Source organism: Anomaloglossus baeobatrachus, chromosome 11, assembly GCF_048569485.1.
Source record: "Anomaloglossus baeobatrachus isolate aAnoBae1 chromosome 11, aAnoBae1.hap1, whole genome shotgun sequence".
Classification (NCBI taxonomy): Eukaryota; Metazoa; Chordata; class Amphibia; order Anura; family Aromobatidae; genus Anomaloglossus; species Anomaloglossus baeobatrachus.
In genome coordinates, this window is record NC_134363.1 from 68,861,898 (window position 1) to 68,886,551 (window position 24,654).

The following is a 24,654-nucleotide window of genomic DNA, read 5'->3' on the forward strand; positions in this document are numbered from 1 at the left end:
CGTGTTCTCGCACACTAGTGGAGCGAACGCAGGTAGGAGCTTTGTGCGGCTTACGCTGCTGTTCGTCTCTTTTGCACCACTAGAAGAGCGGACCTAGGTAGGTGCTATTTCGCACACATTGCCTTTGTCTCTGTGATTATTAACAGAGATCATTCCACACACCCTCCAAGTAAGGGAGGAATTGCTTTACTTACTTATTATATCCTTCTGTGAGTTAACAGAGGTATTGCACTCTGCCATAGTCTGCAGCAAAGTCTTTGCACGGTGGACCCTGACTGTCTGATACTCCTTTAGGTTATTATCAGACAGCCCCCCGTAACACCAGCCCATACCAGTACCCCACCTCCACCTTGCTGGCGTCTGAGTCGGAGTGGAGCTCTCTGCCCTTTACTGATCCAGCCTCTGGCCCATCCATCTGGCCCATCAAGAGTCACTCTCATTTCATCAGTCAATAAAACCTTTGAAAAATCAGTCTTAAGATATTTCTTGGCCCAGTCTTGACGTTTTATTTTATGTTTCTTAAGGTGGTCGTTTTTCAGCCTTCCTTACCTTGGTCATGTCCCTGAGTATGGCACACCTTGTGCTTTTTGATACTCCAGTAACGTTGCAGCTCTGAAATATGGCCAAACTGGTGGCAAATGGCATTTTGGCACCTTCACGCTTGATTTTCCTCAATTCATGGGCAGTTATTTTGCGTCTTTTTTGCCCAACATGCTTCTTGCGACCCTGTTGGCTATTTGCCATGAAATGCTTGATTGATTGTTCAGTGATCACGCTTCAAACATTTGGAAATTTGAAGACTACTGCTTCCCTCTGCAAGACATCTCACAATTTTGAACTTTTCAGAGCCCGTCAAATCTCTCTTCTGACCCATTTTGCCAAAGGAAAGGAAGTTGCCTAATAATTAAGCACACCTTATATAGGGTGTTGATGTCATTACATCACATCCCTCCTCATTACAGAGATGCACATCACCTGATTTACTTAATTGGTAGTTGGCTCTCAGCCTATACAGCTTGGAGTAGGACAACATGTATAAAAAGTATCATGTGATCAAAATACTCATTTGCCTAATAATTCTGCACACAGTGTAATATCCCTAATATCTATTTCCTGGGATTCCAGCCATTGCCCAGGAAAGAAAAATGATGTCTTGTGATCGCCATTTCGTTAGGATTTCCAAAATAGAATTTTCATATCTTTAATATTAACACAGTACATAAAATCTTAGTTCATGTTTTTTTTTATCTAGCACAACAAAGGGATTTGGATTTCTTGCTCTTCACATGTGTTCTTATTTATGTCAAGGTTGTAAATAGTTCTGGACCACATTCCAATGTTGACCATACTAAAGGGCACTTTACACGCTGCGATCTCGCTAGCGAGATTATAAGCGATCGTACCCGCCCCCGTCGGTTGTGCGACACGGGCAAATCGCTGCCCGTGGCGCACAACCTCGTTAGTCCCCGTCACACGGACTTACCTGCCCTGCGACGTTGCTCTGGCCGGTGATCCGCCTCCTTTCTAAGGGGGCAGTTGGTGCGGCGTCACAGCAACGTCACACAGCAGGCGTCCAATAGAAGCGGTGGGGCAGAGATGAGTGGGACGTAACATCCCGCCCAACTCCTTCCTTCCACATTGCCGCTGGGACGCAGGTAAGGAGATGTTCGTGGCTGCTGCGGTGTCACACACAGCGATGTGTGGTGCTGCAGGAACGAGGAATAACATCACTAATAAGCAGACAACGATTTTTGGTTTCAGGACGACCTCTCCACGGCAAACGATTTTGACCTATTTTGCGATCTTTTAAGGTCGCTCATAAGTGTCACACACTGCGATATTGTTAATGACGCCGGATGTGCGTCACAAACACCATGACCCCGACGATAATTCCCTAACGATATCGCAGCGTGTAAAGCCCCCTTAAGTCTTGGAGTTTTTTGTTGCTTTCCTTAGTTACCAAGGGGATGGTGGTTTGCTTGTGAGGGAATTTAACAATTTTCATGACAATCTGCCATATGGTTCCAGAGATGTGAGAAATTTTATTTGGTGCTAAATTTTGTACTGTTTACCAAGAAATAAAATTGTGTTGACAGGGTAAATATGCATAGCATTGTAAAGACATGCCACCAGAGAATATGAGCACTTTACCCTTGGTAAAGATGATAAAAATATGCATTAAATAAGAAGGCCCATATCTCTAAAACTATTTGGCAGATAAAAAAAAAACCCTAATACTCAGCGTGAATAAAATAAGAGCAAGAATTTGCCACTTTGGACTTCGTTATAGGTTTTCTTTAAAGGGAACGAAACATCAGGATTTTGGTATATAAGGTGCAGCCAGTGCAGCACTGGCACTATCAGGCACAGGCTGTACATACCATTAGTGGGCAGCTCGGATGTTTAGGCTGTGAAATCCATGAAAATTCATCCAATTTTTGATTGACGTGTGCACTTCTCCAGATAATATCCGGGCGGGTTATGCACATGATTCCCGCCCACCCCCCTCCCGCCGCCTGTTCCTCCCTATCTCTGGCTGTAGGCAAATTTCTCTATTCAGTTACACGGCATCGGAGTTGGCGCCTGCGCATAGCGCTTATCTCCAGCGCCATGTTTTTGAAGCCCGCATTACCCAGTTTTGTGTCTGAGAGGGCGGCGCATGCGCCCTCGCTTCTTGAGATCTCTTTGTGACAGCAGGAGCATGCGCGGTGTCACAACAGGACTGGAGAACAGCTGATCTTACTGATTAGCTGCAGCAGACGTCTGCTATGATATCGTCTGCTGCAGCTAATCTGTAAGATCAGCTGTTTTCTATTTCCGTTGTGACCGCGCGCTCGCGCGGTCACAACAAGATCTGAAGAAGCGAGGGCGCATGCGCCGCCCTCTCAAGCACCAAACTGTGTATCAAAAACATGGCGCTGGAGATAAGCGCTATACACAGGCGCCAACTCCGACGCCGTGTAACTGAAGAGAGAAATTTGCATACAGCCAGAGAGAGGGCGGAATAGGCGGCGTTGGGGGGGCAGGAATCATGTGCATAACCCGCCCGGATATTATCTGGAGAAGTGCACACGTCAATCAAAATGTGGATGAATTTTCAAACTTCATAAACTTTGATTTCACAGCCTAAACATCCGAGCTGGCCACTAATGGTATGTACAGCCTGTACCTGATAGTGCCAGTACTGCACTGGCTTTAACTTATACACCAAAATCCTGATGTTTGGTTCCCTTTAAAGAGAATTGTCAGGATTTAAAAACAGGCCAGGACAGGTAGTGCTTAAAATAAATCTATTCAAGCACCGCCCCTGAGGAGTTCCTCAGTGAGCTTTGATAACAAGGCTGCTGTGGTGATGTCTTCTCTTTAACTAATCACTTGTCTTGGCATTCTAGCATTCTCTATTTGAGAATCACTGACAAAGCTAATGATTGGCTGCAGTGGTCACATGGTGTAGATGGCATGTCAGCTCTGCAGTCCTGTTAACAAGGAACTTCAGGGAGCAGCACTAAGTCAGTTCAGGAACAGCATACCCTTAGGACTAATAGGAGAGTATAGTATTTAATTCTTAAAGTTCTAGCTAAGATTAGCAGAATGAATCAGTGCTGTGGCTTATCATGTAGTGAAAATCTTCTATAGATAAGTTGTTATGCCCATTTGAAGATTGAAGGCAGTAGAATTGCTCCTGAGATTGACATGCACCCCACTGTGCTTATCCAAAAAAGCCTTGGCTGTTTGTCTCATATTGATCAAACGTTGCTAGGGAGCCCATACTCACTGGATTGGACATGAATGGCTGACTTTCACCATAAGATCGTTGGCTTGTTCAGTGAAACAAATGACTGTTCATTTTGATCAATGACAGACCAACAAACCTTTTTTTGGATGCACTCATTGAATCATTGGTGAAAAAAATCCAAAATTAGCCAGCATAGTCTGTGTTGTATTTGGGGGCCATTGACGAACAGTTCCTTGGCTCGTTTTCATCTAATGTGTAGTCCTTAGTAGAGATGAGCGAACCGGTCCCGGTTCGGCTCGAGTTCGGTTCGCCGAACGGACGTCTCGTTCGAGTTCGGTTCGTCGAACGTTCGACGAACCGAAGTCGAACCGCATAGGAAACAATGGCAGGCAATCACAAACACAGAAAAACACCTAGAAAACACCCTCAAAGGTGTCCAAAAGGTGACAAACAACTCACAACACAACACAAACACATGGGAAAGTGACAAGGACATATACTCATGCGAAAACAAAAGAGCTGGACAAGGAAAAAGAGGAGGAGACACAGATATATGAGTATATGCAAGGAAACATCGATGCCATTACTGTGCAACTTGAGCCCTGCTCATTTTAGGCTTCCAATCTGGATAACTTGCCTGAGCTTGCCACGTACGCCTTGGGGATCTTGTCGTGTCCTGCAGCCAGCGTTCTCTCGGAACCTTTCTTCAGTGCTGCTGGGGTCTGCTGGCAGATAAGCACACGCATCTGTCCACTGACAATGTGGACATGGCTCTCAGAGGACTTTTCTTCCCCTGGGTCAGCCAGGGGACGCGAAAGGCACACGTATTTTTGAGAGTGCTTCATGCAAAGCATCTTTTTCATTTTGAAAAGGGGGATCAACTGATGCCAGTCAAGTGGGGTGTGTGTGGCCCAATTAGTGGAAACGAGGGAGACTGTGGTTGGAGTCCCCTCGCTTTTGAAAAAAGAACCAAGATGAACAAGTCATGGCTCTCAGAGGACTTTTCTTCACCTGGGTCATCCAGGGGAGGTGAAAGGCACACGTATTTTTGAGTGCTTCATGCAAAGCATCTTTTTCATTTTGAAAAGGGGGATCAACTGATGCCAGTCAAGTGGGGTGTGTGTGACCCAATTAGTGGCAACGAGGGAGACTGTGGTTGGAGTCCCCTCGCTTTTGAAAAAAGAACCAAGATGAACAAGTCATGGCTCTCAGAGGACGTTTCTTCCCCTGGGTCATCCAGGGGAGGTGAAAGGCATGCGTATTTTTGAGAGTGCTTCATGTAAAGCATCTTTTTCATTTTGAAAAGGAAGGTCAACTGATGCCAGTCAAGTGGGGTGTGTGTGGCCCAATTAGTGGCAACGAGGGAGAGTGTGGTTGGAGTCCCCTCGCTTTTGAAAAAAGAACCAAGATGAACAAGTCATGGCTCTCAGAGGACTTTTCTTTCCCTGGGTCATCCAGGGGAGGTGAAAGGCATGCGTATTTTTGAGAGTGCTTCATGCAAAGTATCTTTTTCATTTTGAAAAGGGGGGTCAACTGATGCCAATCAAGTGGGGGGGGTGTGGCCCAATTAGTGGAAACGAGGGAGACTGTGGTTGGAGTCCCCTCGCTTTTGAAAAAAGAACCAAGATGAACAAGTCATGGCTCTCAGAGGACTTTTCTTCCCCTGGGTCATCCAGGGGAGGTGAAAGGCATGCGTAGTTTTGAGAGTGCTTCATGCAAAGCATCTTTTTCATTTTGAAAAGGGGGGTCAACTGATGCCAGTCAAGTGGGGTGTGTGTGTGGCCCAATTAGTGGAAACGAGGGAGACTGTGGTTGGAGTCCCCTCGCTTTTGAAAAAAGAACCAAGATGAACAAGTCATGGCTCTCAGAGGACTTTTCTTCCCCTGGGTCATCCAGGGGAGGTGAAAGGCATGCGTATTTTTGAGAGTGCTTCATGTAAAGCATCTTTTTCATTTTGAAAAGGAAGGTCAACTGATGCCAGTCAAGTGGGGTGTGTGTGTGGCCCAATTAGTGGAAACGAGGGAGACTGTGGTTGGAGTCCCCTCGCTTTTGAAAAAAGAACCAAGATGAACAAGTAATGGCTCTCAGAGGACTTTTCTTCCCCTGGGTCATCCAGGGGAGGTGAAAGGCATGCGTATTTTTGAGAGTGCTTCATGCAAAGCATCTTTTTCATTTTGAAAAGGGGGGTCAACTGATGCCAGTCAAGTGGGGTGTGTGTGGCCCAATTAGTGGAAACGAGGGAGACTGTGGTTGGAGTCCCCTCGCTTTTGAAAAAAGAACCAAGATGAACAAGTCATGGCTCTCAGAGGACTTTTCTTCCCCTGGGTCATCCAGGGGAGGTGAAAGGCACACGTATTTTTGAGATTGCTTCATGCAAAGCATCTTTTTCATTTTGAAAAGGGGGGTCAACTGATGCCAGTCAAGTGGGGTGTGTGTGGCCCAATTAGTGGAAATGAGGGAGACTGTGGTTGGAGTCCCCTCGCTGTGTTTTACATGATTTTTGAAGGGCATGACATGCCTAAGAGGTTGAGTTTCAGCATCTGCAACTTGTTGGCTACAGAAAGTCTGCCTTTACACCCTTTTGAGACCGAGTATTTTCGAGACCTTATGCCCATTGCAGTGCCCCAAGAGCCGATGGCCAGTCGCCACTCCTTCTCCAAGAAAGGCGTGCCCGCGCTACCACAGCAGGTCGCACACAACATCACCGATTCCTTGAGAAACTCTGTGTGTGACAGGGTGCATTTCACCACAGATACTTGGACCAGTAAGCATGGACAGGGGAGTTACATGTTGCTGACTGGGCACTGGGTAACTATGGTGAGAGATGGAAAAGGGTTTGCTGTACAAGTCTTGCCGTCCCCACGAGTTGTGTGTCAATCCTTCCTCTGTATGTACAAGTTCCTCCACTGCTTCTGCCTCCTCAACCTTGTGTGGGTCCTCCATGTTGGCCCAAACCCTGTGTGGTCAGGCCACCCTTCCTTGTAACTGCGCCCAAGGAATCCCACACACCTCCTTACTATGCTTGCAGCAGAGCTCAACAGCATGATGCGGTCGACTCTTTACTTAGAAATGTCTGGGAAATGTGAGTCACACCGCTGATGAGTTGTGGACGGTAAGCTCTGGAGAGTGAGACCGAGTTTCATCAATGGTTGTCTCCACTCAACCAGCAGCCAGGGAAGGCCGGGTGCGACAATGATGCAAACCAGTCTGCGACCCTTCTTCAGGGCAATGTGACACACGTGCCTTGTATGGCTCACGTGTTGAACCTGGTTGTCCAGCAATTTTTAAAACACTATCCCGGCCTACATGGCCTTCTGCAGAGGGCACGGTGTAACGCCTGCCTGGATCGACACACTCAGATGGGCTGTAAAGGATAGGCTAGAGGGAAGCCACTCACCAAGCTGGACCCCCAGAACCCTGAAACCCTTTAACCCCTATACAGTGATTTGGAATTACACAGGGCCCAAGTTGATCAATACCTGTGGAAGGCTGCAGTTCCAGAGAATAGTAGTCATGCAGGGTCAAAACATTAATTGAGGAAGAGGAACAGAATGGGATGGCCAGGACTTAATCAGAAAACAAGCAGAGGTGAAATGCGGATCGGCCAACGAGCTACATAAACAGCAAGCAGGAAAAGTAGTCAGGTAACAAGCACACAAAATCATAAAATTGAACTGGGGGTAACAGTAACAAGAGGTTCATAGCTTTGTCTGGCAGTGGTCTGCAGACAGGAGGGGCCTAAAAAAGGGTGTGGTGTATTCCCATTGGTTGTAGCTGAATGATGGTACTTCATCTGTGAGATACCCACCACCTACATTCAGCCTGTGGTTCTGCATCTGTCAAGGTAACGCAGCCCAGTGGGTGAGCATAACCTGCGTCCACCTGCGCCGCTGGCATCGACTCCTTTCCCATCATCAGCACTATGCATGAAAGGAACACGTTGTCACCTGGCAACCGGAGTACAAATTGATTGAGTGGACTACGTTGGTGACTTAACAGCCGTGTGCGGCAATGATGCAAACCTGTCCGCGGCCCTTCGTCAGGGCAATGTGACACACGTGCCTTGTATGGCTCACATGTTGAATCTGATTCTCCAGCAATTTTTAAAATACCATCCCGGCCTACATGACCTTGTGCAGCGGGCACGCTGCTATGTGCTTACTTTCATCCTTCGCACCCAGCAGCTCAACAACTTTCATCGGTCCTGAAGTCTTAGGGTCTGGCGGTTAAACGCCTGAAATGCGATGTTCCGACACGCAGGAATTGGAATCTGCACATGTTGCAGTGTCTGTGGCAGCACCGCAGAGCCCTGCTGAAATACGGTATGACGTATACCCTGGGCTAACTTGATCCAGAGGTGGTGCAGATCACGCTGCTGGAGTGGTGTCAGATCAAGGACCTATGCATTCTTCTACACAGTTTACAAATGTCGACGAAGATGTTTAGCACTGGCGATGCCATTCTCAGCGTGACAATTCTGGTCATCTACAAGATGGAGCACACTGTAAGCATTATTCGGAGTCAGGTGTTGGTCCAAGAGGAAGGGGAGGAAGTACAGGAGGAGTCATATGCAGAAGGGATAATAAGATCTACAAGGTACAGACGGTGAGCGGCACCTAGGCGGAAGTCAAGGGACGGTGGGGGAGAGGGATTAACAAGGGCGCATAGTATCAGCAAAAATTGTTGAGGAAGGTGCAGGAGCCCATGAAGAAATGGAGGACGAACTGTCGATGGGCATGGAAGACTCAGCAGATGAGTGAGAGCTTGCTCACATTTCGGTTGTGCAAGGTTGGGGGGAGAGGGCAGAGGAAGGAGGCACGATTCTCACCTCTCTGCCACCAACACACCAAGGACTTGGTCCTCCTGGATGCACAAGACACATGAGCGCCTTCTTGCTGCACAACCTACAACATGACCCTCGGATTGTACGAATTCGAAGTAATGCTAACTACTGGGTTGCCACACTGTTAGATCCCCGATCCCTGGTACAAGACAAAATTTGGCGAAATAATTCCTGCCATAGAAAGGGACGCACGTATACAGGAGTATCTGCAGAATGTGGTACGGATTCTTAGATCTGCTTTTCCAGTAAACACCAGTGCTGCACAGAGTGAATCTCAATGCTTTGTCATGGATAGGAGGAAATGGTCTTTTACTTGTCCACATCTGAGGGACCGAGGGCTGGCTGTTGTGCTGAGATGGCATTGAGTACGGTGTCCCTGCAGAGTTGCACTTTTGGTCATATACAAAATGAGTTGAAAAAGGACAGATGCTGGTGGAAAGGGGAACAGGTGTGTTGGAAAGGGGAAAAAAGTTTTTGTCCGTGGGTTTGGTGGTTAAGCAAAAGTAACATTTGCTGAAGAAACACCATCTGTTACGGTGGGACTGGCACATTTGAATAAGGTGGTATATACTATGTTACCGCTATATAACGAAAATTAATAAGAAAAGAAAGAGAAAGCTATATATCCCCATCAGCAGTCAGTGTCCACCGTGCTCCCAGATGGAAAAGGAGAGGTTGGCAACTGGAAGGTTAGGTGGAGGATACAGAGCTGTGTGGCTATGAAACTAATAGTAGCCTGAACCGAGTTAGACGCCACTCGGATCTGGAGACTGGGAGCCCTGTTAGCGTCACAGGGTCCACATGCCCACCCAGCTCAGGAACTCCCTGTTAACATCACAGGGGCCATTGAGTACGCTGACCGTGTGCATTGGGGCCACACCTGTGGACAGCAGGCGCATCAGCAGCAGCAGGCCTGTTAATACCACTGGGCTGCACAAGCAGGACTTGTAGGACAGGAGCTGGTCTTAACCGTTCTGCGTTACCAACTGTGGTGGCGGCCTGCATCGACGCCCTATCCCTGCCTACCTCTGGCCTAAAGCCGCAATGGGTTCAACACATGGAGGTGTGCTCTTTCGGAGCATAATAGAAGACTGCGCACCTCCTTGTTGGCTCCAGCCCGTTTTATAACCTGGGTCCGCCCCAATCCAGGGTGGACCACAATGCAACTCCTGGAGACAAAAGCAGAGTGACACGTCATGAGTGGCATAACTAGCGTCCTATTTCGAACCGCAACTTCAATAATGACCTCATGGCTGCCACGACACAAACACCTCACCAGTCATCGTCTGACCATCAATAATGAGGTGACAAGTCATAGGGGCGGGCCTCTGCAAGCCATTTGGGAGTGGCCTGGCCACATCGTCAGGACACCTGATGCCCTGTGGTGTATATGGGCCCCCCACATCAGGGGCAGGGCCAAAGAGTTCATTACCGGACCTAGTCTCTGATGCAGTAAGTGTCTGAGCATGCTCAGTAGCATGAAATACAGTCTCTGAAAAAAGACTATCAGCTTTAGCATGGTGTCTAGGCACAAAACAGGACTTAGACCCGGCACGGAATGCAAGTACCTGTGCAAAGCGGCTTTTCGCACTAAGTTTGGGAGCATGCGCTGTATCCTGAAATGAAGACTTAGCCTCAGGAATGGCACAGTCAGGCTGAGCATACTCACTAGGCGAAACACTGTAGTTAGGCTGCGGCTGGGGTAAATCGGCACACGCATGCGCACTAGCTGCCTCTCCACACTTAGACGTGGAGGAGAAATTGCTCTTCGGGTGTGGACTTGGAGATGCTGTCTATGAACAGAAGGAAAAGCTGTGGGTTACTGCAAGGAGCCACCGCGGAAACACTTCGTTCAATTGTGAGGGGAGTCATTTTGGAGTTTGGTGAGGAGTACCGTAACGCCAGTGAGCAGCATCCTGTGCCACAGACCAACATTCTTACGGTGCTGTCTATACTGCTTACCGTGAGAGGAGCGTAAAGTCTGTATTTATGGCAACTGGACATCACAGTACCCGGGTACGGTAGACTGTGCCCAGACAATAATGCGGGCACGCAACACTTTGTTTTATTAGCAAAACACATATCTGTTCTGGGTAGGCCGACTATTTATAGACAATAAGACTTGCTGCCTCTGCACTGTCAAATTGTCATGTAGACTTTAAATCATAGAGGGACAGCGACACATGTTTGCATTGACTGTTGATTTTCAAGATTTCCATGACTGTGTTGCAGAGCTGTGTGGTTTGCATTCACACTGTTATCATCTGCCTTATCTGTGAGGCTTTAGCTAACAAGTGTATTCAGGGGGGGGTAATGTGTTTTGTCTATGTTTACATAGATAACTGGGAAGTTCTTGTGATGCGCCACTGGTAAGTCGTGTTCGCACACACACACACACACACACACACGCACAAACACACAATTACTGCTACGCAGCGGGATTAGCAGGTAGTAGGCAACAGAATAGATTGTTCAATTATTTAAATTGTATGCATGGTTCTTATTGTTTGTTTTGGTAAAGTAAAGCAATCATTTATCAACCCAACTGACTATAGAGTCCTTTTCCTGTTGCCTGGTTTTGCTGCATACTGGGGAGCCCACCCTGTACACGACTTAAAATGAAGCATAAGTCGCAATGTGAATTTCACTGTGCTACAATGCGGCCTAGCGTGCCTGTGCAACCACCGCCTGCCCCATCAAGTGCATCTGCGTGCTCTTCATCCTCTGTGACTGTGGGGACAGCAGTCACACATGGTTTTTCACACTGAACTTCCACCCCTTTACACGCAACAGGGAGTGTGATTGGCAGGTCATCACTTGTTTTGGAAGTGGAAACAGATGGAATTGTTGAGCTGTAAGACATCGAGAAAACCAACATTGGATGCAGGCTACATTATATCCACGCCTGCACCTTCGTCACAGATTGGCTGGACTACCTGCATTTAATAATTGTATTCCAGAAATGGAAATGAGTGTAGAATGCACATGTGTTGTACCTTGCTTGGCAGCAAAGGAACACTAACTTAGAATTACAGACAATTTTAGGAAGGCAGAAAAAGAGTCAGCTTTTTGGGCAAATTAAATAGCGTGGCAAAAGTGGACAGGTGGGTACAGTGGCTGTGTTCTGTGGGTACCAGGACAGTAAAGGAAGCCTCACTTTCTATCCCTCCGAATGATTAAATGCAGCAAGGAATTTCATGAGTTTGCTATAAAATTAGCGTAGCAAAATGTGCATGAGGGTGTCATGCAGAGGTGCTGCAAATAGATTTGCACCAGTGGGACACTAATGAAATACAACAGCCAGTTCTTGTATGCCACTAAATGGCAGCATTTTTTGCTATTATTATAGCTTATTAAAAACAGAGCAGGAGGGTGTCATGCAGAGGTGCTAGAAATAGCTTGGCACCAGTGGGACAATAATGAAATACAACAGCCAGTTCTTGTATGCCACTAAATGGCAGCATTTTTTGCTATTTTTATAGCTTATTAAAAACAGAGCAGGAGGGTGTCATGCAGAGGTGCTAGAAATAGCTTGGCACCAGTGGGACAATAATGAAATACAACAGCCAGTTCTTGTATGCCACTAAATGGCAGCATTTTTTGCTATTATTATAGCTTATTAAAAACAGAGCAGGAGGGTGTCATGCAGAGGTGCTAGAAATAGCTTGGCACCAGTGGGACAATAATGAAATACAACAGCCAGTTCTTGTATGCCACTAAATGGCAGCATTTTTGCTATTATTATAGCTTATTAAAAACAGAGCAGGAGGGTGTCATGCAGAGGTGCTAGAAATAGCTTGGCACCAGTGGGACAATAATGAAATACAACAGCCAGTTCTTGTATGCCACTAAATGGCATCATTTTTTGCTATCATTATAGCTTATTAAAAACAGAGCAGGAGGGTGTCATGCAGAGGTGCTAGAAATAGCTTGGCACCAGTGGGACAATAATGAAATACAACAGCCAGTTCTTGTATGCCACTAAATGGCAGCATTTTTGCTATTATTATAGCTTATTAAAAACAGAGCAGGAGGGTATCATGCAGAGGTGCTAGAAATAACTTGGCACCAGTGGGACAATAATGAAATACAACAGCCAGTTCTTGTATGCCACTAAATGGCAGCATTTTTTGCTATTATTATAGCTTATTAAAAACAGAGCAGGAGGGTGTCATGCAGAGGTGCTAGAAATAGCTTGGCACCAGTGGGACAATAATGAAATACAACAGCCAGTTCTTGTATGCCACTAAATGGCAGCATTTTTGCTATTATTATAGCTTATTAAAAACAGAGCAGCAGGGTGTCATGCAGAGGTGCTAGAAATAGCTTGGCACCAGTGGGACAAAAATGAAATACAACAGCCAGTTCTTGTATGCCACTAAATGGCAGCATTTTTGCTATTATTATAGCTTATTAAAAACAGAGCAGGAGGGTGTCATGCAGAGGTGCTAGAAATAGCTTGGCACCAGTGGGACAATAATGAAATACAACAGCCAGTTCTTGTATGCCACTAAATGGCAGCATTTTTGCTATTATTATAGCTTATTAAAAACAGAGCAGGAGGGTGTCATGCAGAGGTGCTAGAAATAGCTTGGCACCAGTGGGACAATAATGAAATACAACAGCCAGTTCTTGTATGCCACTAAATGGCATCATTTTTTGCTATCATTATAGCTTATTAAAAACAGAGCAGGAGGGTGTCATGCAGAGGTGCTAGAAATAGCTTGGCACCAGTGGGACAATAATGAAATACAACAGCCAGTTCTTGTATGCCACTAAATGGCAGCATTTTTGCTATTATTATAGCTTATTAAAAACAGAGCAGGAGGGTATCATGCAGAGGTGCTAGAAATAACTTGGCACCAGTGGGACAATAATGAAATACAACAGCCAGTTCTTGTATGCCACTAAATGGCAGCATTTTTTGCTATTATTATAGCTTATTAAAAACAGAGCAGGAGGGTGTCATGCAGAGGTGCTAGAAATAGCTTGGCACCAGTGGGACAATAATGAAATACAACAGCCAGTTCTTGTATGCCACTAAATGGCAGCATTTTTGCTATTATTATAGCTTATTAAAAACAGAGCAGCAGGGTGTCATGCAGAGGTGCTAGAATAGCTTGGCACCAGTGGGACAAAAATGAAATACAACAGCCAGTTCTTGTATGCCACTAAATGGCAGCATTTTTTGCTATTATTATAGCTTATTAAAAACAGAGCAGGAGGGTGTCATGCAGAGGTGCTAGAAATAGCTTGGCACCAGTGGGACAAAAATGAAATACAACAGCCAGTTCTTGTATGCCACTAAATGGCAGCATTTTTTGCTATTATTATAGCTTATTAAAAACAGAGCAGGAGGGTGTCATGCAGAGGTGCTAGAAATAGCTTGGCACCAGTGGGACAATAATGAAATACAACAGCCAGTTCTTGTATGCCACTAAATGACAGCATTTTTGCTATTATTATAGCTTATTAAAAACAGAGCAGGAGGGTGTCATGCAGAGGTGCTAGAAATAGCTTGGCACCAGTGGGACAATAATGAAATACAACAGCCAGTTCTTGTATGCCACTAAATGGCATCATTTTTTGATATCATTATAGCTTATTAAAAACAGAGCAGGAGGGTGTCATGCAGAGGTGCTGTAAATAGCTTGGCACCTGTGGGGCACTAATGGAATACAACAGCCAGTTCTTGTATGCCACTAAATGGCAGCATTTTTTGCTATTATTATAGCTTATTAAAAACAGAGCAGGAGGGTGTCATGCAGAGGTGCTAGAAATAGCTTGGCACCAGTGGGACAAAAATGAAATACAACAGCCAGTTCTTGTATGCCACTAAATGGCAGCATTTTTTGCTATTATTATAGCTTATTAAAAACAGAGCAGGAGGGTGTCATGCAGAGGTGCTAGAAATAGCTTGGCACCAGTGGGACAATAATGAAATACAACAGCCAGTTCTTGTATGCCACTAAATGACAGCATTTTTGCTATTATTATAGCTTATTAAAAACAGAGCAGGAGGGTGTCATGCAGAGGTGCTAGAAATAGCTTGGCACCAGTGGGACAATAATGAAATACAACAGCCAGTTCTTGTATGCCACTAAATGGCATCATTTTTTGATATCATTATAGCTTATTAAAAACAGAGCAGGAGGGTGTCATGCAGAGGTGCTAGAAATAGCTTGGCACCAGTGGGACAATAATGAAATACAACAGCCAGTTCTTGTATGCCACTAAATGGCAGCATTTTTGCTATTATTATAGCTTATTAAAAACAGAGCAGGAGGGTGTCATGCAGAGGTGCTAGAAATAGCTTGGCACCAGTGGGACAATAATGAAATACAACAGCCAGTTCTTGTATGCCACTAAATGGCAGCTTTTTTTGCTATCATTATAGCTTATTAAAAACAGAGCAGGAGGGTGTAATGCAGAGGTGCTAGAAATAGCTTGGCACCAGTGGGGCACTAATGGAAGTCCAACAGCCACTTTTAGGATGCCACTAAGTTCACTCAGTGTTTGCTAGTATAATGGCTTAGTAACAATGAGTTTGAGTGTGCAATGCAGGCAGACGTGCTGCAAATATCTTTGCACTAGTGGGACAATACAGAAGTCCAACAGCCACGTTTAGGATGCCACTAAGTTCACTCAGTATTTGCTGGTATAATGGCTTAGTAACAATGAGTTTGAGTGTGCAATGCAGGCAGACGTGCTGCAAATATCTTTGCACTAGTGGGACAATACAGAAGTCCAACAGCCACGTTTAGGATGCCACTAAGTTCACTCAGTGTTTGCTAGTATAATGGCTTAGTAACAATGAGTTTGAGTGTGCAATGCAGACAGACGTGCTGCAAATATCTTTGCACTAGTGGGACAATACAGAAGTCCAACAGCCACGTTTAGGATGCCACGAAGTTTACTCAGTGTTTGCTAGTATAATGGCTTAGTAACAATGAGTTTGAGTGTGCAAAGGGCAGGAGGGTACAGTGGCAGGGTTGTGGGTCTGGGTAGAGGAAAGGAAGCCTGCCTTTCTATCCCTCCTAATGGGGAAATGCAGCGAGGAAATCCCTGACCTTAGCTACACAGACGCTGTCATCTTGTGTAGCTGTTAAACTCTGTTTTCACGGCCCTGACTGTCACCTATGGCTCTGACCCTGCCGGTATTAGCCCTTAAAAGGACTAATAGAAACTTCTATCCCTATTCTGTACAGCGCTGTGTATAGAGCGTACACAGCAGTATCGGAGATAGGAGCTGCGCCAGCGGTGACTGACACCAAGGACGCAGAAGGCAGATAATGGCGTGCTGGAGGAAAATGTCCGGTTTTATAATGCAGGGACATGTGACATGGACATCCTATCACACATGCCGTTGCTTCTCTGGCTAAAAGTCCACTTAGCTGTGTGTGTGTCTGGGATTGGCTGACATGCTGGCCCGCCCCACTACACGCGTGCGCTTAGGGAAGGAAGACAAGGAAAAAAAATAAATAAATGGCGATCGCCATTATCCATACAGCAGTGATCTGAATGCGCTGTTCCCGCACACTATACACTGAAATTTCATAATAGTGTGAGTCACAGAGTGACTTACACTATTACAGCGGAAAGCCAGCTAGTAATTAGCTGGTCTTTTTGCTGCTAGAACCGTTCTCGAACGTATCTAGAACTATCGAGCTTTAGCAAAAAGCTCAAGTTCTAGTTCGATCTAGAACGGCCCCCAAAATCACTCGAGCCGCGAACTGGAGAACCGCGAACCGCGCTCAACTCTAGTCCTTAGTTTACACTTAGAAGCTAGTTATAGCTAAATCACTAAAATCCTCGTAAGACATTGTTATATAACATATCTATCAGACAAATGACTTACTTTGCTGTTTTTGCTTTTTCAGAATTATGACAAACCATATGACCCACAAGAAACAGCTCGAGTTCTTCTTGGACAGTTGATTGACTTGCACCCACCTGTCTTTGAGATACAACCACCTGGCACAGGGTATGTTCTGTGTTATATGTAATGTTAAAAAGGTTTAAAAAAATTCTTTAAAAAAAGGTACTGAATTTCCTTGAAATTATATAGCTAGATGGGACTCTTTAGAACAATGATTCCTAGGAAATATTGTGGCAATAGCTCTCCTCCAAAAGAGAAAAAAAGTGCCACCTCCAGTGCCACGTTAAGGTAGATACCATATAAATCACCTTAAAGGGGTTGTCCACTTTCACTAAAGTGGATTCCAAGCACTGTAAAGTATCTTATATAGCAACCTGAAATGCTAACAATGAATAAGGGAACTCTGGTATTGCCAGATCACTTTGCCATGGTGACCGGGCTCACATGCATTGGCCAGCACATATGTTAAATATCTCTTTTTTTTAAAAAAAAAATATCCCTATAGCAGTAATGGAATACCAGAGTTCCCTTATTCATTGTTAGCATTTTAGTGTGCAGCTGTGTATGTTTTGTAGTTATAATGTGTTTTCAGCTAGCACCTGTTCATACGTAATGGATGTGTGGGTCAGTCTTTTTATATATTTATAATATAACAACCTGAGCAGATACTCATCTCCCTCAGGTCCAGCTCTGGCTCCCTACTCCTACTGAAGTCTCAGAGCTTGTCTACAGTGGTGCCACCACATCAACAGCATGTGTCAGCATTCTATCCAATCACTGAGCTCAGTGGAGTGTGAAATCGACCTTGGCATAGCTTCTGGGCTCACTGATTGGCTAGAATAGTGGCGCATGCTTTTGACGTGATGTCATCACTACAGACAAAACACCAGGACAGGAACAGTGGCGGGAAGCTGCCGCTGGAACCAACGAGAGTGAGTACCTGCTTTGTTATTTTAGATCTATTACAGAGTTCGGTGCCCACTTTTCGGAAAGTCGACAACCCCTTTTAAACATAATATGACTCATGTACATTTAAATGTGTTAGACAACATTCCGTTCAGTTGCTCACCATATTTACTTCATCAAATATTGATAGTTTCAGAAAGGAGAGATTAGGAAACAGCCACCTAATGTCCCCACTGGTGTCTGCCAAAAAACAGGTTGCCTTTACTGGAAAATCCTTATAATAAAAATACTTTTACTCAGACTGAGAACTGACTGCACCTACACCATCCTCAGAGATGTGTCTACTACATAAATTAAGAATTCCCCTAAGACTTTTGTGACCTGGTGCAATTTTATAGGGACGTCAATATTCTTGACTATACAGAGAAACCCTGGGTGAGCAACACCTAATTATATAGCTATGTAGAGTTGTCATCTGAAAAATAATCATAGATATTACTACTCACAAAAAGTTAGGGATATTTGGCTATGTGCGCACGTGTGCGCTCTGCACTGCACCTAAAAGGTGCGCTTCAGAGCGCAGCTGAAAAGCTGCGTTCTGAAGCGCATGGTGCCGGCAGAGAACGTGCGCTCTGCATGCTGCCTCTCCCTATAGACAGCATGCAAACCGCACGGAAGAAGTGACATGTCACTTCTTAGAACGCAGCGATTCGGGCAGCAGCCAAATCGCTGCGTTCTAATATGCCACGTGCGCACGGCTCCTGCTCAATCACCATAGATTGTGCAGGGGACGCAGGACGCATGCAGTTACGCTGCAGTGCAGATCGCAGCGTAACTGCATGTAATACGCACACGTGCGCACATCCCCTTTGGCTTCAAGTGAAATTTATGAAAAATGTAAAAAGTTCATGCTACAGTGATATTTTGTCATGAAAGTAGGGCATTTATGTAGAAGCATGTAATGGTAATTTTCTCATCTCAAATAATAATTAAAACAAAACCCAACAACAGAGGTGCGTATACCCCCCAAAAATGTCAATGACTCAACTTGCCATGTGTCCTTCAGCATCAATTACAGCTTGAAAGTGATGTCTCATGCTGTTCACAAGTTGAAGTATTGACTGCTGAGGAATTCCACTTTTCTTGAAAGGTGGCCCTCGGGTCATTGAGGTTCTGGGGTACAAAGTTACGAGCCTTTACAGTGCAACTTAGTTGATCCCATAGGTTTTCTATGGGATTCAGGTCTGGAGAAAGTGCAGGCCACTCCATTTTGAGGTGCCCCAGTCTCCAACAGTCATTCCCTAATGAGGTAACCTCGATGTGTTGGAGCATTGTAATCTATGAAGATGAAATTAGGCCAGTGCTGTTCATGCAGAGGCACAATGAGTGCATTAATTATGTTATTCCAGTAGTAAGGGCTTGTCACTGAACTATTCACACAGTGTAGAGCAGTTCTATATTGCCTAAACACACCTACCCACAGTGTAACACCACCAACACCAAAGACTTGTCTGGTGACAATAGTGGCTGATGTACAGCCTCTTTTCTTTGATGTCTCCAACATCGCCGGTAGCCATTGTTTTGGCTCAGCATGAATTTACTTTAATCAGTAAACAGCATTGAGGACCACTGGTCCCTTATCCACCAAGATGATGACGCCTGTGCCTTGTGGTGTCACCTGGTACCATTGCAGATCGTCTAGCACACAGATCATGCTAAAGTAAACCATTTTGAATGTTCTGACATGACACTTGGGCACCTCTTACCTCCCTTAAATGTGCCTGGAGTTGAGTGATATTCATCATCCCTTATCAAAGGGTATTGCTCACAGTGAAGCGGTCATCAGTGTGGGATGTGGCCAAGAGAAGTCAAGTTCTATGCCTTTCTGTGACATTTCCAGTCTCTCTGTATCTCTGTTGCAACCTGCGCATGACACTTTGACACTTTAAGCTTCAGTCACCACGTCTGTCTGAGAACATCCTGCTTGAAGCCTTGCAATGATGAGGTACTGCTGATCAATTGTTAGGTGTCGTCTTGGTCTTATGATGTCAAAACAGGAGAACTGTTTAAATATCAATTTTAATTGATCCCCGAAATTTATTGGGTGATTCATGGATCAAACACCTGTTGTGAATTTTGCCGTTAAGCTCCTTGTTAGAGAACAGCAAGTTGTACAAAGATTACTGAAACATTGAACAGTTTTACATGTGCATTCAAAGGTTTAGAGACGGTCACATTATGTTCACTTACATTGCACAAACTTAACCCCTTGTTTCCGGATGTCTGCTGGCACTGTGGGACCTCATCATCAGGTACACGGACTCATATCATCTGGACATGCCTTGGCTTATGAGGTTTTGGTTCTTAGTTAAGTGCCTGATCCACAATGTGCTGTTTACTGAAGTTTCTTCAGAACAAATTGATCTATATTCTCAATGTGCCTCTCAAGAGGATGGATAAAAATTCTATTAAATTTCTCCTCTGTATATTAACCCCTTCACGACCAAGGATGTACTGGTACGTCCTTTTGCCTTGTCTGTCCCGATACCACGGGCTCCCGCAGCAAGCCCATGGTAAGTAATCCTTGCTCATGTCTGCTGATCTCATCAGCAGACATGTAAGGCTAACAATCACGGGTGGATCAGAGATCCATTGTGACTCTGACAGCTCGATCTAATGCTGTTCCTCCATTGGCAGTTGTATGATATGATCATGGGGCGCCAATGTGTTGACATGTTGACCCCTGTCACTGCCATGACTCACTTCCTGAAAGACAAATAGATGGAGAGAAAGTAGTGTAAAAGTCCAGATCGGCGTGGGTTCAAACTTACCCGAGTGCCAGATTCGGCACTTGGGTAATACAAAATAATAAAGGAAAAATAAAGAAAAAAAAATAATGAAGCAGAGGCTCTGGTGCGGCTGTAACTGCTCATTAAACTCAAGTGGGATCACTGAGTTCATAGAGGTTCCCTGAAGTCAGGCTACCAGCGATTACAGGTAGAGGACCATGTGAACCTCCAGCTGTGGCCGCAACTTACCAGAGTGACATCTCCGCTGATCGTTGCTCAGTCTTTGCTTGAAGTCCACAGCTGGTGGGCATGTACCGAGCTATGCCTTCAGTAATGTAGCAGAGCTGGAATCATCGTGGGACCTCATGTGGATTACGTCCGACCTGCAAGGTGTATAGGGTGTTAATAAAGTGGTGAAAGAGGGTGCTTTTTTTGTTTGTGTTTATTTACTTTCACTTACAGATTAGTAATGGGGGGTCTCATAGACACCTCCCATTACTAATCTAGAGCTTAGATAGTTCCACAGTGAAGAATTGCCGCACCAACCCACCCACTCACATCAGCATGTATAATGATCCAAGATGTAGACAGGGATCCTCCACGTGGCTGGCTGAGAGTTGCACGTCCAGTGCAGTTTAAAGTTTATTGACAGAATCCAACTCAGAGAAGGGACGGCACTCACCGGAATCCAGCAAATTTCTTTATTAGAACAAGGTGCAATAAAACGGCAGGAGCAGAGCAGACAGCGGGCCCCCTCAGGGACAACGGCCGTTTCATGTATAGATACGCTTCCTCGGGACCAAAAACCAGAGGAAGCGTATATATACGCGAAACCGCTATCGTCCGTGAGGGGGCCCTCTGCCTGCTCTGCTCCTGCCGTTTTATTGCACCTTGTTCTAATAAAGAAATTTGCTGGATTCCGGTGAGTGCCGTCCCTTCTCTGAGTTGGATTCCAATCTAGGGCTTAGTGGCAGCTTTGAGCTGCGATTAACCCCTTATTACCCGATTGCCATCGCAGAAGGGCAATCTCAACGAGATGCATCTAATGAATGTGGAAATTCCTGGTGGCTGCAGGCTGCTATTATTAGTCTGGGGGGCCCAATAAGCATGGGAATCCTCAGCCTGTCAGCTTTATCATGGCTGGGTATCAAAATTGGGGGGACCGCATGCCGTTTTTTTTTAATTATTTATTTCATTTTTTATTTTTTATATTTTTTTAAAAGCCACATGTCGTCCCTCTTATTATGATAGAATGAATGTAATTAAGTAATTAATAAATAAATGAATGAAACAAACTCAAAAATGTTTGTCTCTAGCATGTGAAGCGCTCATTATTATGTAGCACATGAAGGGCTGGCAGTAATGATTTATGAAGCCTAAAAGTTATTGCCGTGTAGACACAACATAATCATAGTTTATGTTTAAGCCTTGCACATTCATGGATCGTAGCTGTCTATGAAATTAACTACATTAATTTTGTACATCGCTGCCTCTTTATATGCAAGTAAAAATATATTGGGAGTAATTTGCACATGGCTGTCACAAATTAAGCAAATTAAGTCTTCCTTATGTTTAATAATAATTTATATTCATGGGTTGGTGGATCACAATCCAATTTTCTGAGTTTTGTGCCAAATGTGAAACAGCTTACCTACGGAATAAAAACCCATACACACTTGTCATTTATTTATTCTGTTTTTATAATGTTTTAAGCTTAGCTATTAAGATCTAGAGAACTCAGACTATAACAGATACATAGAGAGGAAATAAAAAATTAATTACCCTTACTAATTCTAAATGATATCACACTGCAGAGGCATTTCCCTGCCTTACTACCTCTTATACCGTAATTTAAATCTGTTCCTTGACTCTTTTCTTGTCTCCTTACTCTGATCCTACTTTTTGTATTTTCATTAACTTTCTCATATTGTCACTTTGGACCTTTTGCAGAAGTCTTCCCTCTGTTCATGCCTTCTCTGTGGCATGGCTTTTATGTTGTGTTGCTTGATAGTATTTTTTTCCTCATTTTATACCATGTACTAGATGGAGTACCAGGCATTGCCTGGGATCGTAACTATCTCTCTCTCTCCCTCTCTCCCACTCTTCTTCTCTTCCTCTCTCACTCTCTCCCACTCTCTCACTTCCCCACTCTCACTCTCTCTCTGTCTTTCTCTGTCTCTCTCTGACTCTACCACTCTCACTCTCTCCCACTCTCCCTCGTGCATGCTATCCTTCTCTCTCCCACTCTCCCTTGTGCATGCTATACTCTCTCTCATTCTCCCCCTCTATCTCTGTCTTTTTCTGTCTCTCTCTAACTCTCCCACTCTCCCTCTCTCTCTGTCTTTCTCTGACTCTCCCACTCTCCCTCTCTCTCTGTCTTTCTCTGTGTCTCTCTGACTCTCCCTCTCTTCCACTCTCCCTTACGCCTGCTATCCTCTCTTCCACTCTCCCTCTCTCTCTGACTCTCCCTCTCTCCCTCTCTCTGTCTTCTATGTGTCTCTCTGACTCTCCCACTCTCCCTCTCTCCCACTCTCCCTTACGCCCGCTATCCTCTCTCCCACTCTCCCTCTCTCTCTGTCTCTCTTTGACTCTCACACTCTCCCTCTGTCCCACTCTCCCTCCCGACCGCTATCCTTCTCTCTCGCACTCTCCCTCCCTCTCTCTGTTGCTCTCATTCTCCCGCTCACCACCAAAATCATATTAACTGACACATAACCTGTCTTATGCTAAGAATGTCCTTTGTTGCCTACAGCAATCAATCAGTGCTCCTATTAATGACCGGTAGCAAAATAGAAGCAAATCTGTGATTGGTTGCTGTAAATCACCTGATAAATATCCATGCTAACTGTAAAAAAAACCCCAATATATTACCTCACACATCCAAACAGTAAATAAGCATTTTTTGAGACGAATAATTGTAAAATGTGGGGTTTAAAATTTCCACTCAAAACATAGTCTATGATGTGCCCTGAGTCAAATGAAGCAGCTGTGCAATAATTTTGTAATTCTAAATGCGACGGTTTTGATTCCTTTAGCGGTTATACACAGATACACATACACTCAGCTTGATATAGTAGATATAATACCATAAAAAAACAAAATTCTCACATAGGTGTATGTTTTGAGAAATCACACATGGTGACATATTTTTTTGACCTACTGTAACAACCGGTCTTAGTTTTCCATCACTGATGGGATTCTATCAATCACCTATAAAAGTCAGACGCAATTCATATCATGAGATTTTAGCTCTAGCACTTGCAAAACTTGATTGCGCACCAAGCGTTGTGAGCACCCCGATGCTCGATCATGGACCCAGCAGTGCCAAGCACGCTCGCTCATTGCTAATTATAATCTCAGCCAAACACCAGCTTCTGGCAGCGTTCTACCTGAGGTATCTTAGTCCATTTCAGATGGACAATGGCCTTCAGTTCCATAATATTCATCTCTCAGCAACTGTGCCACAAAGAGGACCAGAGTGGTAGTGACTGCAGAGAGTAATGATGAAGGAGTTAAGTTACAATAGTGACGTTATTATGGGGACTAACAAGACATTCAGTTCACTAATTGCATATCTTGAGTTATTTTTTACACTGAACGGAATGTCAGAACATCCATTGTGTATACAGTATGGTTAGTGTCCATGAGTAAATATGAGCTGGGTTTTCCACACAACCAATAAAGAGAAAATTTAATTAGTAACAGCTACGGATAGAATTAAATGCTAATGAAATTCTGTACGTCGCGCATGAGTCTAATGTTTGCAGTTCTTATGTTTTATATAGGGATGAGTATGACAGCGACAGTGACTCCGCTACGGCAGATGAAGAAGAGAGACCTCTGACTCAGGCGGAACTGCGGGAAAGAATTATGAGAGGGGTAAGATACATAATTCTCCGTATCACAATCTAGTGAATGACAATGTGATATATATATTCAGAATTAGTCTCCAGTAAGTGAAGGGGAAAGGAAGAATTTAAAGTAGACTCTCAATTCATAATTCTTTTTCAGATTTGGCCAGGGTTATCATGTGCCACCTTTTAGCACCTATATTCCCTATGACTGATGACAGCTATCATTTTTTTCATGAAAACGAAGCCATGGGCTTGTTTCTAAAATAGCTGAGAAATAATATAATCCTGATAAAGGTGCGGGGTGTCTCGAACTAAATAGAAATTAATGGTTTCAGCTTTGTATAAGGTCTTGTGCCCAGGACGGAGCAGAGGGAGCGGTAATTATATACTACACAGCTATAGGCACTTCCCACTGTATGGTGCCCCTGTACAATGACATTACTGAAGCGTGGTGCTAATACATGCTATGGGGTATGCCAAAATTTGTCATATTCCTAAATTATGGGATCTTAGGTGGAGTTTGAATACATTTCTTTGCATAAGGCCTTTGTGATGCTTGTCACTACACAGACAAGTCAAGAGACAGTATAGTGAAACATTCCAGGGTCGGGTACCAGAAGAGCACATCAAAATTAAGGGAATAGGTA

General features: G+C 44.6%; 1 protein-coding gene across 2 annotated transcripts in view; it reads left to right on the top strand.

The window, feature by feature from the left end:
* The window catches only part of ODAD1 (outer dynein arm docking complex subunit 1), a 288,275-nt gene that overhangs the window by 219,393 nt on the left and 44,228 nt on the right, over nt 1–24,654 (top strand). For both annotated transcript variants that reach the window (XM_075327544.1, XM_075327543.1), the window contains exons 13-14: nt 16,460–16,563; nt 23,939–24,032. In XM_075327544.1, the coding sequence (XP_075183659.1) occupies nt 16,460–16,563; nt 23,939–24,032 (198 nt within the window). The remainder of the gene's footprint in view (nt 1–16,459; nt 16,564–23,938; nt 24,033–24,654) is intronic.